Source organism: Dendrobates tinctorius, unplaced genomic scaffold (assembly GCF_039654945.1).
Source record: "Dendrobates tinctorius isolate UK_male_01 unplaced genomic scaffold, ASM3965494v1 ptg000245l, whole genome shotgun sequence".
Taxonomy (NCBI): Eukaryota; Metazoa; Chordata; class Amphibia; order Anura; family Dendrobatidae; genus Dendrobates; species Dendrobates tinctorius.
Window position 1 is genome coordinate 2,784,957 of NW_027361912.1, and position 17,973 is coordinate 2,802,929.

Sequence of the window (17,973 nt, forward strand, 5' to 3'; positions counted from 1 at the left end):
GGTATTTGTTTAATACGGTGGCCCTCATTGGATTATCGTTAATTTCTACACCACATGGGTACTGGTGTTTTTTAATCAGGTATATTAAAGTACATTGTTTTTAGAGCGTATATATGTTCACAACACTTTTTTGGTCCTGTACAATTTGGATAGTTCTTGGCCTATTAATGAACGAAGCGAGGAGAATTGGCAAAAATCTTACTCCAGTCCCTGCTGGAGTAGGTTTTGTTCTGCATCGACCATCGCTACTCGTCTTTATTTTGATGAGCGGTTGTCGCATCACCTTTGTCGGATCTGGGTGAAAATGGCATAAAAAAAAAAGAGTCCAAAGTTATAAATATTTTTAGCAGTCTCACATTGTGCCCCCAAAAATTAGTGAACTTTTGCTTCAAAAAACTCACCAAAAAAGCTTTCATGAATTGCTGCTGTAATTATAAATGCAGGATGCATTTTACATTTTGGTTTACATGCTGCCATTCTTTTAATGCAAACTCCTGAAAAAAAAAATTTGGAGACGATCACGACTCCATTGTCTGCCCTAAAAGAAGATGACAAAACTACAATTTCTGCAATCTGAAATCACAATGCTGCCATCTGGTGACAGAAACATGGATTGCAATGTTTGCAGTGCCATCTGGTGGCAGAAATACCAATTGAAATATTTGCCTTTTATTCTACAGAGCCCCAATTGAAAAAAAAAAAACCTTAACCACTTCATGACCGGGCTAAATTCCGTTTTTTTTTTCGTTTTCGCTTTTTCCGAGAGCTATACATTTTTTAATTTTCCGTACGAGGGTTTGTGTTTTTCCAGGTTGAGTTGTATTTTTGAATGATAGCATTCTTTTTATTATGTGATCCACTGGAAAGCAGGAAAAAAATTTCAAGTGCGTTGAAATTGGAAAAAAAAGTGCAATTCCACAATTGTATTTTAGTTTTTTTTTTATTTACCATGATCACTATATGGTAAAACTGACCTGGCAATATGATGCTCCAGGTCAGTATCTGGTTTTTTTTTTTTTTTTTTCCAAGTGGTAAAATTCACTTTGGAAATTTGTAATAAAAAAAAAAGAGAGAAAAATTTTGCTTCTGTCGCCATTTTCTGAGATATTTTTATGGCTTCAATTTCCGTCGTGCTCTCGGGCTGGGAGAGAGCTTATTATTTGTGTGCCGAGTTGACGCTTTTATTGATATCATTTTGGGTTAAATACGATATTTTGTTCACCTAGCATTTTGATCTGACTTTTATGAATGCAGCGATGCCAATTATGTTTATTTATTTATAGTTTTATTTTTAGTGGGGGGATTTGCACATATTTTTTTTTCTGATTTTTTTTAAATGTTTTTTTTCCCACCTTTTACTGTATTTCTTAGTCCCCTTAGGGGACTTGAAGCTGCGATCATCCGATTGCTTGTACTATACACTGCGTGCAGAATTATTAGGCAAGTTGTATTTGAGAGGATTCTTTTTATTATTGAACAACAACTATGTTCTCAATCAACCCAAAAGACTCATAGATAGCAAAGCTAAAATATTTTTGGAAGTTGGAGTGGGTTTTTTTTTAGATTTGGCTATCTTAGGAGGATATCTGTTTTTTCAGGTAACTATTACTGTGCAGAATTATTAGGCAACTTATTAAAAACCAAATATATACCCATCTCACTTGTTTATTTTCACCAGGTAAACCAATATAACGACACAAAATTTAGAAATAAACATTTCTGCCATTCAAAAACAAACAGACAAAAAAATCAGTGACCAATATAGCCACCTTTCTTACGATGACACTCAAAAGCCTTCCATCCATAGTGTCATGATCCAGTGTTGGATCTGGCGGTATTAAAAGCACAAAGTGAACTTTTTTTACTTTGGTTGAGTTCAAAGGTGTTTTGACTGTCCCCGGTGGTGGTTAGCGGTATCGCACCATAGGTTTAGGTTAATGTGCACTTAATTAGGGATCAGGTGTGACTCCCTATAAAGGTGTGCTTAGGGGGTTCACTCACCGCTGGTGATATTTCTTTCTGAGTTGTTGGAGAGCCTGGTGGAAGGATGGAGCGGGATAGGAGTCCTGCGCAGTCAGCCATAGAGGATGAGTGCCAGCTAATGGTGTCTGCAGGAAGGACTGGCATGGCTTGGTGGAGTCGCAGTTTATGGTGTCGGCGGGAAGTGCGGGCATGGCTTAGAGGAGTGGCGACTAGGAAGAGAGTTGCACTCAGCATGTTCGACTTGGTTGCTGAGAACTGGACTCGAGCATGCTTGGATTCTTGGCAGAGGCTGGACTCATCTTGGGACTCTGTGTACTGGACTGCTGCAAGTGGTGATGGACTCTGCTCCCAGGCTGCACGATGGTGACAGATCCAGTTATGTGATGGATCAGGGTGGAGGAGAAGATGCACATAGGTGGTGGGCTCTGTTGCTAGGAGCGCACGCAACAGAGCAAAGATAAGTGGTGTTTCCCCTGTATTGTCTCTTTCCTCATGTGTGTTATTAGTGCAGTGGTGGGATTAGTCTCCGCACCGACCCATTCCCTAGTGAGGGTTTAGGGTCAGGGCGAGCAAGGGCGTTAAGGTACGCGTGCGGCGACAGGTGCGGAGCCTGTTTAGGGAATGTGAGGAGTGTAGGGACACTGGCTCAGGGGAGTGCAGGAGATCTCCATTTCCCCATTCCCTATCGCAGGGCCCACCATTGTTAAAGTTACCCAGGTTCCCCCCTTATTATTTAAATGCGCCTTACTGGAGGCGGTGTTTCCAGATATATGTATGCATGGCGTGTAATACCTAAATCCGCCAGGTGGAGGCGGCGTATCCACCTGTACGCTTTATTATTTAAATTCGCCCCACTGGAGGCGGTGTATCCAGGGTCACATGTGTTATGGGTTCGCCTTGCGACATCAGCTGCGTCCTGACATACGTGACCATGACACATAGATTCTGTCAGTTGCTTGATCTGTTTACGATCAACATTGTGTGCAGCAGCCACCACAGCCTCCCTGCCACTGTTCTGAGAGGTGTACTGTTTTCACTCCCTGTAGATCTCACATTTTATGAGGGACCATAGGTTCTCTATGGGGTTCAGATCAGGTGAACAAGGGGGCCATGTCATTATTTTTTCTTCTTTTAGACCTTTACCGGCCAGCCACGCTGTGGAGTATTTGGATGCATGTGATGGAGCATTGTCCTGCATGAAAATCATGTATTTCTTGAACGATACCGACTTCTTCCTGTACCACTGCTTGAAGAAGGTGTCTTCCAGAAACTGGCAGTAGGTCTGGGAGTTGAGCTTCACTCCATCCTCAACCCGAAAAGGTCCCACAAGTTCATCTGTGATGATACCAGTCCATACCAGTACCCCACCTCCACCTTGCTGGCGTCTGAGTCGGAGTGGAGCTCTCTGCCCTTTACTGATCCAGCCTCGGGCCCATCCATCTGGCCCATCAAGAGTCGCTCTCATTTCATCAGTCCATAAAACCTTAGAAAAATCAGTCTTTATATATTTCTTGGCCCAGTCTTGAGGTTTTATCTTATGTTTCTTGTTGAAAGGTGGTCATTTTTCAGCCTTCCTTACATTGGCCATGTCCCTGAGTAAGGCACACCTTGAGCTTTTTGATACTCCAGTAACGTTGCAGCTCTGAAATATGGCAAAACGGGTGGCAAATGGCATCTTGGCAGCTTGACGCTTGATTTTCCTCAATTCATGGGCAGTTATTTTGCGCCTTTTTTTATCAACACGCTTCTTGCGACCCTGTTGGCTATTTGCCATGAAACGCTTGATTGTTCGGTGATCACGCTTCAAAAGTTTGGCAATTTCAAGACTGCTGCATCCCTCTGCAAGACATCTCACAATTTTTCACTTTTCAGAGTCCGTCAAATCTTTCTTCTGACCCATTTTGCCAAAGGAAAGGAAGTTGCCTAATAATTAAGCACACGTTATATAGGGTGTTGATGTCATTAGACCACACCCCTCCTCATTATAGAGATGCAAATCACCTGATTTACATAACTGGCAGTTGGCTTTCAAGCCTATACAGCTTGGAGTAGGACAACATGTATAAAAAGGATGATGTGATCAAAATACTCATTTGCCTAATAATTCTGCACACAGTGTACATAGCAGTGGATCCTCCTTGCTATATATATATATCTAAAATCACCATCTCTTATGAACATCATATAAAGGCTGGCTTTCACAGGAGAATTGTCATGATAATCATGGAGGTCTTCAGCAGACCGCCGACTGTCATGGCAACCCATCGGCGCCCCGCGATCACGTCACAGGTAGGGCGATGGGTGCATGGAATGATGTGCTTTTCTGTCGGTGAATGCTGCTGTCAGAAGTTCACATCGCCATTTAACAGGTGAACAGCCGCTGTTGGAGGCAGATGATGGCTGAATAATTCAGCTATCATCTGCCTGCAAAAATGTATGCTTGGCCTGCTAACCAGCATCAATGCCAGGGGCACTCCACATGACGTAACTGTATATCATATGTCGTAGTGGGGTTAAATGTTATGATGGCTAATTGCTGGGGATCTGCTGACTACTGGACCCCAGCAATCCTGAGAAGGTTTCTTTGGAATTCCAAGAATAGGACTTTGCAGCCCCCTCGTGAATGGACCTCTGCTATATTTATAATCTAGTGAAATGTCAAGGGCAAAGATCGGCTATTTCCAGCTGTTCCACAGGCAATGAATAGATTGGAGGCCAAGCGTATGCACCTATGCTCCGTGCAGGACTGCAAATCCCCATTCTGGGAGTTCCAAAGCCTCAATTTTAGGATCGGACAGTGATCGGACCCCCAGTGATCAGGAAGTCATTGCCTATGCTATGAAATTGGGTATTAATGGATGGTTATCATGAGTTCAGTAAAATATTCTGTGTGTTATTTGCTGATCTGCAGGTGAGAGAATCGGGAATCTGTTAATCGTTATGAACAGCAATGAAGTTCTTATCCGTGTTCGCTCCCAGCTAGAAAATCTTGCACGTGAAATATGGTCAATGCCACCATGTATGGGTTCACGGGTTGTGGCAACGGTGCTGAATAATCCATTGCTCTACGTAGAATGGTAAGATGTTTGGTTACAATGATTTATCTTGTTCCATGTTGAATGTTGAGGCAACTGCCAACATTTCTGAGGTGTTTAAGTCCTGCACTAACCCCACTCATGCATCTCCATCTTGAGTTCCACCCCTGAACTCTCACTTTTGGCCAAGGTTTACATAACCTTCGGTTGAGGTTTCTCAGAATTTCCGGGATAGTTGGCAACTGTTCATATTAAAGCCCCTCTGATAATGATACTAGAAGATAATCCTCTATCGAAATTCTCATTTTGCCTGTAATGGCGCTGTTGGGAAACAAATATCATGGGGCTTTCATTCATTTGGATGAACTCCAGTGTCTATCTGTAGATGACGGCCATTCTTGACTGAAAGCAGAACCATTAAATCCTTCTCCTATAGGTTCAGACGATACTCAGGATTCCTTCTCCCACCAAAATCGTATTTACCTATGACCTGTATTACAGATCTAGGGTGTACATCATGCTCAGAGCATTTCTCCTATTTAATAACTTTTTTCCTTGTCATAGGAAGGACAGTCTAAAAATGACTGTAAGGCGCCTCATGATTATCAGAGAGAAAATTAGAGAGAAGCTACGACTTTTGGAGACCCTAAAATCTTGGGAGCATATCACCGAGCAGGCGGGTGTCTTTGCTTTTACAGGGTTAACCTGTAAGTAGCTGAATGATAGCTTTTTTATGTTGCTTTAACGTGAGTGACATTTGTGATTATTAGTGGCCTATTCTAAAAATTTAGATCTGCAGGACTCTTGGCACCATCATCTGATCCTAAAAATAGTGGTGCTGTTGTAATCAGAACTCAGCCTCATTTTCTGGAATAGTAAGAAGTTTTAATACTAGGTAAAGGCACTACAAGATGTACGGAGCTGTGCGTGGTAAATGAGGAGGAAGCGGTGATTGTTCGAGTTACGCGGCCCACTAAAAAGATTGGTTACTCAACACTCAGCCTCCACATTTCTAAAATTGATCTTTTTTCTAAGTATAGGCCACCAATTTTAAAAACAGACAGTCTTTTTAATGTTATCATATTATCGAAGGTCAGGTTATCTCCTTGATGACTGCCACTGTGCAGCAGTCCCGTCCAAACAGGGCAGGTGCCGACTGTGTTGTACAGCTGGCATATGAGAGTAAGTGCTATGATCGTAGCTAGATCTGATTACCATTTTTGATGCTGTCAATTTTGAAAAAGGAATTAGGGAAAGTAGGAACTGGTCTCATTGGCAACCTTGAACTCTACGCATGTGGTGCCGATGGGCTGCCATGGCTGGACCACTGAAGGCCTCTGTGTCTTTCATGTTCAGTGGCAGACAGCTAAAAGAGGGCCCCTGAGCTAGAAGAATATATGGGCCATTTGCAGTTCAATTTCTCACCATAATTCACAATTCCACCTGCATTGGAAGTGGAAATGGGCCCCCTTACCTCTTGTGCCTCTGTCATGTCTCATTTTAGTCAAAGAGACAGTGGTGAGAGAAGTGAGGAGGCAGTGATAGAAGCTGCGACCACTTCTCCCTGCCTCCTCCGTCACTTTAAAGTCTCCTGTGGACAAAAGAACCTGTATAATTGTCAGTACTAATTAAATATATGACTATTTATCCCACACGTTGTATACTGAAAAGTTTTTTAAAAAATTAAAATCAGCAGAATTTCTGTTTTTTGGTCACATCACTTCCCAAACTACAACATAATATAAAAAAAGATCAAAAAGTCAGATAGGCGCTCCAAAAAGTCATAATGCAGCTCTATAGATGGAAAAATAACAGTCATAGTCCTTACAAAAGGGAGGAAAAAATGAAAGTGAAAAAAACAAAAAAAATTAACAAATTGCCCAGTCCTTCAGAAGTTAAAGAATAGGTTCATCTTGTTGGCCTGTTTTCAAGAGGTTGTTCAAAATTAGTAAACCATGCCTGCGTCTTCTACCAAGACGAATGTCTGTTCAGAGTCAAATTGGAGATTTTTTTTTTTAAAGAAGCATTCATCATATTATACAGCACTGTGTTCTTACAATTGCTCATTTTGCCTTTCTACTAAATTAAGTCTTCTCTTTCTCATTAGGTCTATGGCATCACGTGATTACAAACTAACTAGCTGAATCCTTGTATGTAGAAACGGGAGGTCAATTTTTCCTGGCAGCATGGAGGGTGACGCAGGTGGGTCAGGAGGTGAAGAGGGGAATGATTCATGCAGGGACAAGAGACTTCTTGTTTCTACATAGAGCAGAGAAAAGAGAAGAATTAGCTGGGTAGAAAGGCAAAATGAGCAATTGTAAGTACACAGTGCTATATAATATGACGATTGCAATGTATTCAGAGGATAGAAAAAAATGGGAGGATAGCTTGTTTAAGAACTGGAATTAAGTACAATTTCCTTATATAATGTTAATTATTGCCACATTTCCATATTTCCTTGTCTGTCTTCCAGAAGTGTAAACAATTTGTATTTTTCTCTCACGTCAGTGAATCAATTGGACATCCTGGCTAAAGAGAAGCACGTCTATTTAGCAGCTCACGGACAGCTGAATATCTCAGGCCTCAATGCAAATAATCTGGATTATGTCACACAGGCCATACATGACGTTACTATGGATGAGAATTAGCTTCCAGCAAATATCTGCCAGGACCTCAGGAGTCTCACAAGACCGAGATCAGAAGGCCAATTATTAGATCCTTAAGGTTAAAGACTTTTTTGAGGGGGCAGTAATCTGATTATAAATCAGCATTTGGCTCTCCCGTTGGGGGTGCACCAACTTGATCCTCTCCTTGACAAGAGTATCTCAGTGAAATTTAGATTCGCTCTATTCAGCAGCTTGTATCTTAGACCCAACAGTGCCTCCTTAGAACCTGCATTATATCATTAAGTTTTCCCTGCTGCTCTTATACATGTCCCCAATTGTGGCCCTATAAACTAAAAATGTCCACCATTATGGCCTTATACACCAATAATGTCCCTTATTGGGGCTCATACACCATTAGTGTCCCCCATTATTAACCCCATACCCTAATAATGTAAAACATTGTCTCCCTTATAATAATATTATACCCTATTGTAGTCCAATACACTTATAATTTACCCATTGTAGCCCCCAGTTAGTCATAATGTCCTTCATTTTGACTCCATACATCAATAGTGTCTCCCTTTATGGCCCTTACATAAATAATGCCTTTCATTATTGCCATGCAAATTAATAATGTCCTGCATTATTAACCCCATACACTAATAAATCCTTCCATTGTGGCCCCATACACCAATAATGTCTCTCTATTAGGGCCATTTCACTAATAATGTCCCCAATTATGGCCCTCATACACTAATTCCCCCATTGTGGCCACCTAGATCAGTAATGTTACCCATTATTGCCTCTATGGAATAATACTATCCGTCATTGTGACTAAATACCTACATTAATAATATCCTCATTGTGGCCCTTATATAGTAATAATTTTCTCCTTTCTGGCCCCATACAATGTATTGTCCCCCATTGTGGCTCCCCATGAACAGCTCATGGTTTCGGTAGGAATGCTATAGTGCTTAACTTTCCCTGTGGTGGCACTGCCAGGTTTCTCTCATGTGCCTATCTTCAGGAGCGCCCCCCCCCCCCCCATTTCCTGGCTTTTTCGTTACCGTAGGAAAGCAGTACGCTCCTGAAGATTGACAATTTGGGCTGGAGAAATGGCTGCACCACCAGCCCAAACTTTGTGCTCGCCCATGCTGTTAACAAAGGCAGTTTTGCCTCTGCAGTATGGAAGTTGAGTAGAGACACTTAAGCTGGCCGGATCCAAGAAGAGTAAATAGCTCCGGCCACCACCTTATCCTACAAAGTAAAAAATACCTCTGTCTTTGAGGATGGAGAGGATGTTTAATAAGGGATAAACTGCAAAATTTCTTGTTTAACATGTGCAGTTTGCAGGGAACTCTGTCATCCAGTCCCCAGGGGGAGCTCAAGTGACAGGAGGACTACTCTGTCCCCTTTCCTTTAACATTGGCACTTTTCTTTTTGCATCCCCGCTATGTCAGGCAAACCAATTTCAACACTTATAACAAGAAAAACATTTTTCTTTTAACCTGGACGCAAACTGTCCCAATTACACCGTTATGCAGATAGCGAATTCCCAACAGTTCAAGCCATCTCCTGGTGGCTGGTAGCAAGGGACACCACAACCGTGGCGCTCCCAGGATGCAAGAAGTGTCCCTTTCTGCAAGTTAGTATAAACGAGCCGTCCCGGGGATCATGCAGCCGCCATGCCAGCCTCTCCCCCCTCATGGAGCAGGTTCCAGACTTCCTGCTCCCTGGCCTTCTTCATCTTTATAACTCCTGCGACCCAAACAGAGGGTCCGGTACGAGCCCTGGAGTCCGGTGGGCGGGACTTAACCAAGGATGACGGCGGGGCAGAGGCGGCTGATGATGTCAGCGGCCCAGCAGCCGCTGGGGCCGGGGTGCGGGCAGTGACAGCCGGATTTCTCGCAGATTGGGCCACAGGGCCTGACACATAGGCCGCAGCCGGCTCCAACGTGGGATAGGCCGCACCCGGAGTTCCAGACGGAGCAGGAGTAGCTGCCGATTCCGGGAATGAGGTCGCTACCCGCAGGGGACACGCAGCAGCGCCTTTTGTAGACAGTCTCTGCACCGGCGACACCAGACGCGCCACCGGGCATGATGAATCAGGAACGGTAACGGAGGCCCTGCTCAGCTCAGCGTAAACAGGAAGGGCCTCCTTGGCCAGACTTTCGGATACACAGGGGGCCGCGTTCTGCGGCTGAGTAGCAGGGACTTCTTGCAGAGCCGCTGGCAGAGCCGGGGGGAACTCTCACCTTCCCCGACGTCGCAGACTCTGTCACATCTTCCCGCGGCTTCTCCCGCAGTCTCTGTTCTTCACCCCGCCGTCCGGCGGGGCTGGCCTCCAGGCTCAGGGGGTCCGTGGGGAGGCTTTCTGGTGATGTCTTTGGTGGTCGCTCTTGTAGGGTCCGCAACCACTCTTCTCCGCCTGAGATCTGGAAGACTGTCCATTACTCCCAGCGGGTCTCGATCTCCCGATGCCATCGCCACTCCAGGCGCCCGAGGCCTCCTGGCACATATCGTTTCCCCCAGGAGCACGTTGGAGGGGGCCCCAGTCCATCCGGAACCATGGCAAACACCCAGACCTCTCTCCTGCGTTGGAGTAATACCGCCATCTTGGGCAGAATCAGCTGCTGCCTTGGATCTTCTGCAGCAACGCAGATCCGCCACAGCGTCCCAATATGTAATCCACAGGTCAGTAATTGGTAGTCCACAGGTGTTTATAATCCAAAATAGAGCAGCCCAAGTTTTTCTCAGTCCTTCAGATGCAGGCCTGCCACAGAAGATAGCGTATTAGCGGCGGCGATCCTGCCGACTACGCCAAATGTAGAGTTGGGCCAAGCTGGGGGGTGCTCCCTCTTTATACCGCGCAGAGATGTAACAGAGACACAATGGAGGCAAATGTCGGGTGCAACAGGTCCAAGCTTTATTCTCTGGCCGCCCACTTGACAGCCTCTGCAGTACACCGCACTTCAATGCAATGCACTTTACTTCGCTTTACTTGTTGGCCCTCCGTTTCCAGAGCCGCTTCCCACACACCGTACTTTACACTGGGGACGTGTATGCGTACACCGTCCCCTCTTCACTTGTTGACACTCCTGTCAGATCCGTCACTGTGGCCGCCCTAGGCCTGTAACCAACAGTATTTTTACTGAACAGTAGACTCTCTCAGTACGATATGCTTTACCTCGATGCCTCGTCTATTCTGCGGTACTTTCCTGTCAGGACCACCCCCCTGACGTTCTCTCTCCTCAGTCCCCCTGGTTTGGTTTTCCTCAGAGTGCCCAGACTGTTGTAGTCCTCCTGTCACTTGAGCTCCCCCTGGGGACTGGAACTTTCTGGAACCCTCCCTCAGTATTTATATCTCTCCCGGTCCCCTGTCACTGTAACTCCGCCCCCCATGACCAACGGTTTCTAAAGCCCTAAGCTGATGTCAAGTCCTTTGCTCACACTCCTCCCTGCCATCTAATGGTCAACCTAAGGTACTGCACGTCCACTACACTTTCCTAGCTGTTTCCCCAGTGTAGTAACTGACACCTGTCTAAACAGTGCAAACCTATCTTTCTCTATTCTGACACGTCCGTCCGTCAGGTCACCTTCCCTACAAAGTCATGCAGTGATGGGCACATGGTTGTGAATGTGCGGGTGTGATGCTAGCATTACTGTTCCCTCATGGCCGGATTGTCAATGGTGTACCCCATGATGGTGATGTGGAGAGGAAACATGCAAGAAAGCTGCAGTGGTGTTGTAAAAACAGAAGTAAACTTTACTTAAAGCCGCAGATGTAAAAGGGCTGATGGTGGTACTTAAACCTGATGGTTACACGGCTGACAATCACAGAGGAACATTTCTTAAGACAAGTTCCAATTTCAGCCGCAGCAACAGGCACATTAGTAATAAATGAGAATGCCGTAGAGTATGTTTCAGGACAGTCCATAGGAGCTGCTGGTTAACCATGGCAGACTACACTAAATGTTTATTTTCCTGAATATCTTCCACTCTATTCGGGTTTGCTACACCCTAGTGGGCCTCTAGATCCCAGTAACTTCTATTCATTACTACATGTAGGTTGGTGATCAGTTTCATCATCTGCTTCTTTGCCATCTTGTGCATCTCCCACTCTATATGGGGTTGCTACACCCTAATGGGCCTCCAGATCTCGGGCCTCCAGATCTCAGTACCTTCTATTCTTCATTACATGTAGGTTACTGATCAGTTTCATCCTTTGCTTTTTTCCCATCCTGTGACTCTTCTGCTCTATACGGGGTTGCGACACTCTAATGGGCCTCCAGATACCAGGACCTTCTATTCTTCATTACATGTAGGTTAGTGATCAGTTTCATCATCTGCTTCTTTGCAATCCTGTGACTCTTCCGCTCTATACGGGGTTGCTAAACCCTAATGGGCCTCCAGCTCCCAGTACCTTCTATTCTTCATTACATGTAGGTTGGTGATCAGTTCCGGGGCCTCTTCCACTCTATATGGGGTTACTACACCTGAACGGGCCTCCAGATCCCAGTACCTTCTATTCTTCATTACATGTAGGTTGGTGATCAGTTCCTGGGCCTCTTCCACTCTATATGGGGTTACTACACCTGAACGGGCCTCCAGCTCCCAGTACCTTCTATTCTTCATTACATGTAGGTTGGTGATCAGTTCCTGGGCCTCTTCCACTCTATATGGGGTTACTACACCTGAACGGGCCTCCAGCTCCCAGTACCTTCTATTCTTCATTACATGTAGGTTGGTGATCAGTTCCGGGGCCTCTTCCACTCTATATGGGGTTACTACACCTGAACGGGCCTCCAGCTCCCAGTACCTTCTATTCTTCATTACATGTAGGTTGGTGATCAGTTCCTGGGCCTCTTCCACTCTATATGGGGTTACTACACCTGAACGGGCCTCCAGCTCCCAGTACCTTCTATTCTTCATTACATGTAGGTTGGTGATCAGTTCCTGGGCCTCTTCCACTCTATATGGGGTTACTACACCTGAACGGGCCTCCAGATCCCAGTACCTTCTATTCTTCATTACATGTAGGTTGGTGATCAGTTCCTGGGCCTCTTCCACTCTATATGGGGTTACTACACCTGAACGGGCCTCCAGATCCCAGTACCTTCTATTCTTCATTACATGTAGGTTGGTGATCAGTTCCTGGGCCTCTTCCACTCTATATGGGGTTACTACACCTGAACGGGCCTCCAGATCCCAGTACTTTCTATTCTTCATTACATGTAGGTTGGTTATCAGTTCCTGGGCCTCTTCCACTCTATATGGGGTTGCTACACCCAAATGGGCCTCCAGATCCCAGTACTTTCTATTCTTCATTACATATAGGTTGGTGATCAGTGTCATCATCTGCTTCTCTGCCATCCTGGGCCTCACCACCAGCTGAGTCCTTGCACAGTTTGGTTTATGTGCAGACCAAGGAATTCCTCCTATTAAGTGGTAAAACAGAAATACTGCACTACATTTTCTTCTCATAGTTCTCTTTTTCCGAGAGCTGCCCTCCTACATCCTTGCCGTGGCTGCCTCTGTGTTACTACTCTAATTAGCAACCAGAACTGCGGCATTTTATAAACTAAACTTCCCCCACCTAACTTTTCCCAAGCTACCATCTAAGTAATGATGAAGTTAACCCTTAGTGTGTGCTGAGTACTGCACAATAAACCAGTGCAAAAAGTCAAGTGTTTAATGCATATTTCAGGGACATATAACATAATAAAAATATTAATGTAATCCCCAACTTTGGAGCATTTCACAAGCATTTTGCAATTTCACCCATTTAATAAGATGATAAAACCCCTTTACTTGTAAGGGACTCTTCCAATTACAAAGATAATGTAAAATAACAAACAATTGACTACTGGCTATAGGTCTTTGTGTTTTATTAATGATTTTAACAACTTCCTCGAAGCCTGTTTCACGCTCTGGTTTCTAAAACTGTACACCACCGGGTTTAGCAGGGGGATGTTATACACATACAATGTGGTCAATACTTTGGCTTGACTTAACGACATTGACGATGGTGGTCTCATGTATAAGACAAACACCATGATATAGAAAAGAGTCACAACTGTGAGGTGGGAACCACATGTGGAGAAGGTCTTGTATTTCCCTCTCGATGTCCGGATCTTCATGATACTAGATAATATTTGTAGATAGGACATTAGAGTAAGTATGAAAGATGTCATCACTAGCACAACCCCCTGTGTCAGGATTACGGTATGGATAAGTGTTATGTCGTTACATGCCAGATGTATGAGCGCATTGACATCGCAGAAGAAGTGATTGATTAGGTTCGAGCTGCAATAATCAAAGGTGGAGGTAACGGTGGCGATCGGAATTGAGGCGACAATTCCACCCAACCAAGAGCCAATGGCTACAAAAGTACATACATGTTGGTTCATTACGACAGAGTAATACAGAGGTTTACAGACTGCTACATATCGGTCATACGACATAATGGTTAGCAAAAAATACTCCGTACTACCAAAAGCAATGAAAAAGTAAAGCTGCAGGACACATTCTCCATAGGAAATGCTGCTGTTGCCGGTGGCAAAAATAGATATCAGCTTTGGGCAAGTAACAGACGTGTACACAATATCAAGAGACGACAGGTTACCTAAGAAAAAGTACATGGGGGTAGAAAGTGAAGGACTCCAAATTATAAGAATAACCAGGATCAAGTTTCCACATATGATCAAGATATAAACATTAAGAAAATACAAAAACAGAGGAGCTTGTATGGCTGCAAAGTCCGAAAAGCCAACAATTAAAAATTCCACCATTTTGCTACTGTTGTTTCTGAAATCCATGATTGTAGCAGAACTTTCACCTGTTGAAATAAATAGAACAACAAAATGATTTATATAGATTTACAAGATTTATTTCTTTCGTGGGAAAATTAGGGATGTCCTTGTAAAGTTTGGGCAAATTGAACAAAACACTGCGACACAATCACATTATGCCAGTTTCAATGCAAATGATAAAAATCTGGATAGAAAGAATTTAGGGTGAAGTTATTTTTTTCATCTTAGTTCTAAGAAGAATCTAAAAATCATTACTTGACATATGAAAAAACACACACAACCTTACCCCCTACCCATCCATTCACTTCTCTTGACCATGAGAAGTAGAAAATGTGAAAAAAATAACTATACCATTCTAATGCCATTTTGTCCACTATTAAAGAACTATCTTCAATAAATTAAAAAAAAAGAACAAGGCATCCCAGACGTAATGATTTGGCCCTCACCGAGCCTTGATCTCGCATCATCCAGTCTGTCTGGGATCATATGAAGAGACAGAAGGATTTGCACAAGCGACATGTGCAGAAGATCTGTGGTTAGTTCTCCAAGATGTTTGGAACAACTTCTATCAAAGACAAGTGTACCTAGAAGAAGTTATGCTTTGATGCTATATTGATTGAATTTGTATTTCTCTTTTGTTTATTCACTTTGCATTTTGTCAGTTGCTAAAAATAAACTATTAACATTTCTATTTTTAAAGCATTCTTAGCGGCATTTTATTCACACATGCCTAAAATTTTTGCACAGTACTAAACATTACATTTGCTATTGCTATTAACCTTAGACCTCTTTTTTTTCCCACCCATAAAAATCTCTTTAACTTCTCTCCTTCCGATATATTCAGGTTTCTCAATGCCCCAATTACTAAAGAGAATCTGTCAACAGATTAAAAGTGGCCAATATATTTTAATCTTAGTGAATATTTCACTGTTTTCTTCTTTTAAAATCCGCTATATGATTCCAGCGATGTGGTCTTTTTATTTAGTGCTATATTTTTATGAACTTTACTAAGAGGGCGTGGCTCACAGAGTTCTTTGGGGGCGTGTCTTTATGCTACTCTATATTATCACTCTGTGAGTAACACCCTCTGGGTAAAGACCATAATATTTAGGGTATTAGCACACTAAATAAAAATGCTCTGGAACCAAATGGCAGAATAAAAAAAAAATCGAAAACTTAAGTGGAGCACTGGGAATAAAATAAAATATAAACTGGGATCAAAATATAAACTGAGTGACCACTTTTCACCTGGCAATAGGTTTTCGTTTTACATTTTTTTGTCCACAAATCCCCTTACTACATCCCAGACTCTTTTTACTAATTGCAATGAGGTGTACATGTTATCCCTCCATTTACCACTTTCCAATTTATATATTAAGAGTCTTTTCCCACTTAGTACAGTGTCACTCAGTTGGGTTTAAGTCTCGGTTGGGTTTACTGCATTGGTGAAATGTGCGGGACCATCATGTCTACATTTAATGGTCTTTGGGTATGGCAAAAAGTTTGTGAGTCTGAAAATGGATTTGAAATGATCACCAAACAATTGGACATTAGTGATGAGCGAGTAGCATCGTTGCTCGGGTCTCCCCGAGCATGGTCGGGTGATCTCCGAGTATTTTGGCGTGCTCGGAGATTTAGTTTTCCTCATCTCAGCTGCATGATTTGCGACTTGTAGACAGGCTGAATACATGTGGGAATTCCCTAACAAACAGGCATTCCACACATGTATTCAACCTGTCTAGCAGTCGCAAATAAAAATTTCCGAGCACACCAAAATACTCGGAGACCACCCGAGCAACGAGTATACTCGCTCATCACTATTGGACATCAATCAGTGGTGGGGCATGGTTGGACTAGGAGGCACGAGACTCCTCGTCCTGTAGTGGAAAATCTCCTGTTATTAACATAGTGGTTTTACTGAAACAGCAAAACACAGTCTAGTAAGTGACACATCATTGGAATCAGGGTATCTGTCCCTACATCATGCTAATCTCAGATTACTTAAAAAAAAACCTGCTGACAGGTTCCTTTTAACATTTTGCCTGAGTTTTTTGGGGCATTTTTGGAGCAAAAACTGAATGGAAACAGAGGAAACGCTCCAAATCCTCCTTGAAATATCAAAACTACTCAAGAATTTCCATTCCATTTCGCCTGTAAAAACTCAGCAAAAAGACTGTGGGCACAGAGCTTCAGTGAGTTTTGTTGGCTGCTTAAGTGTGAATAAATTAAAATAAAATGTCGACCATCAGTGCAGCACGCAGCATGTTTCCACAAGTGAATTATATAAGAAGCAATTGAAGTGAAAGGGTTATTTACTGCATTCACAGGTCCATATTGTTCATGTCGAAAATACGAGTGGATGTCATCAGAGGTGATCAAGGAAAACGTCCTAAATGTTACTTTAGATTGTGTCATAGCAACATAGTTTTGAAGGCTGAAGGAAGACTTTATGTCCATCTAGTTCAGCCTATTTTTAGTGCAGCTGTTCTGCATTGTTGATCCTGGGGAAGGCAAAAAACCCACAGAGTAGAAGCCAATTTTCTCCATAGGGAAAAAAATTATTTCCCCTAAGCTGGGTCAACCATCTACCTATAATATTCTGTTATTCGTAACCTTCTATACTGTTACTCACAAGAAAAGCATCCATTCCTTTCTTAAATTCATTCAGTGAGTTGGCCATCACCACTTCCTCAGGAAGAGAATTCCAGAGCCTCACTGCTCTTACCGTGAAGAACCCTCTTCTATGCTGGTGCAGAAATTGCCTTTCCTCCAAACGAAGAGAATGCCCCCTTGTTCTTGTCACAGTCCTTGGTACAAAGAGTTCATTGTATTGCCCACTGATATACTTGTATATATACAGTGGGGCAAAAAAGTATTTAGTCAGTCAGCAATAGTGCAATTTCCACTACTTAAAAAGATGAGAGGCGTCTGTAATTTACATCATAGGTAGACCTCAACTATGGGAGACAAACTGAGAAAAAAAAAATCCAGAAAATCACATTGTCTGTTTTTTTTTTCATTTTATTTGCATATTATGGTGGAAAATAAGTATTTGGTCAGAAACAAAATTTCATCTCAATACTTTGTGATATATCCTTTGTTGGCAATGACAGAGGTCAAACGTTTTCTGTAAGTCTTCACAAGGTTGCCACACACTGTTGTTGGTATGTTGGCCCATTCCTCCATGCAGATCTCCTCTAGAGCAGTGATGTTTTTGGCTTTTCGCTTGGCAACACGGACTTTCAACTCCCTCCAAAGGTTTTCTATAGGGTTGAGATCTGGAGACTGGCTAGGCCACTCCAGGACCTTGAAATGCTTCTTACGAAGCCACTCCTTCGTTGCCCTGGCGGTGTGCTTTGGATCATTGTCATGTTGAAAGACCCAGCCACGTTTCATCATCAATGCCCTTGCTGATGGAAGGAGGTTTGCACTCAAAATCTCACGATACATGGCCCCATTCATTCTTTCATGTACCCGGATCAGTCGTCCTCGCCCCTTTGCAAAGAAACAGCCCCAAAGCATGATGTTTCCACCACC

General features: G+C 43.3%; 2 protein-coding genes across 2 annotated transcripts in view; one reads left to right on the forward strand and one right to left on the reverse strand.

Annotated features, from left to right (window-relative positions):
- Positions 1 to 12,040, forward strand: part of LOC141060779 (aspartate aminotransferase, cytoplasmic-like) — a 56,993-nt gene extending 44,953 nt beyond the window's left edge. Inside the window, exons 8-10 of the mRNA XM_073557133.1 lie at positions 4,895 to 5,060; positions 5,583 to 5,725; positions 7,527 to 12,040. Of these exons, the coding sequence (XP_073413234.1) occupies positions 4,895 to 5,060; positions 5,583 to 5,725; positions 7,527 to 7,666 (449 nt within the window). The 3' untranslated portion in view covers positions 7,667 to 12,040. The remainder of the gene's footprint in view (positions 1 to 4,894; positions 5,061 to 5,582; positions 5,726 to 7,526) is intronic.
- A 1,454-nt stretch (positions 12,041 to 13,494) lies between these two features.
- Positions 13,495 to 14,442, reverse strand: LOC141060781 (olfactory receptor 9I1-like). The gene has a single exon (XM_073557134.1). The coding sequence runs from the start codon at positions 14,440 to 14,442 to the stop codon at positions 13,495 to 13,497; it is 948 nt and encodes a 315-aa protein (XP_073413235.1).
- Between the last annotated feature and the right edge of the window lie 3,531 nt (positions 14,443 to 17,973).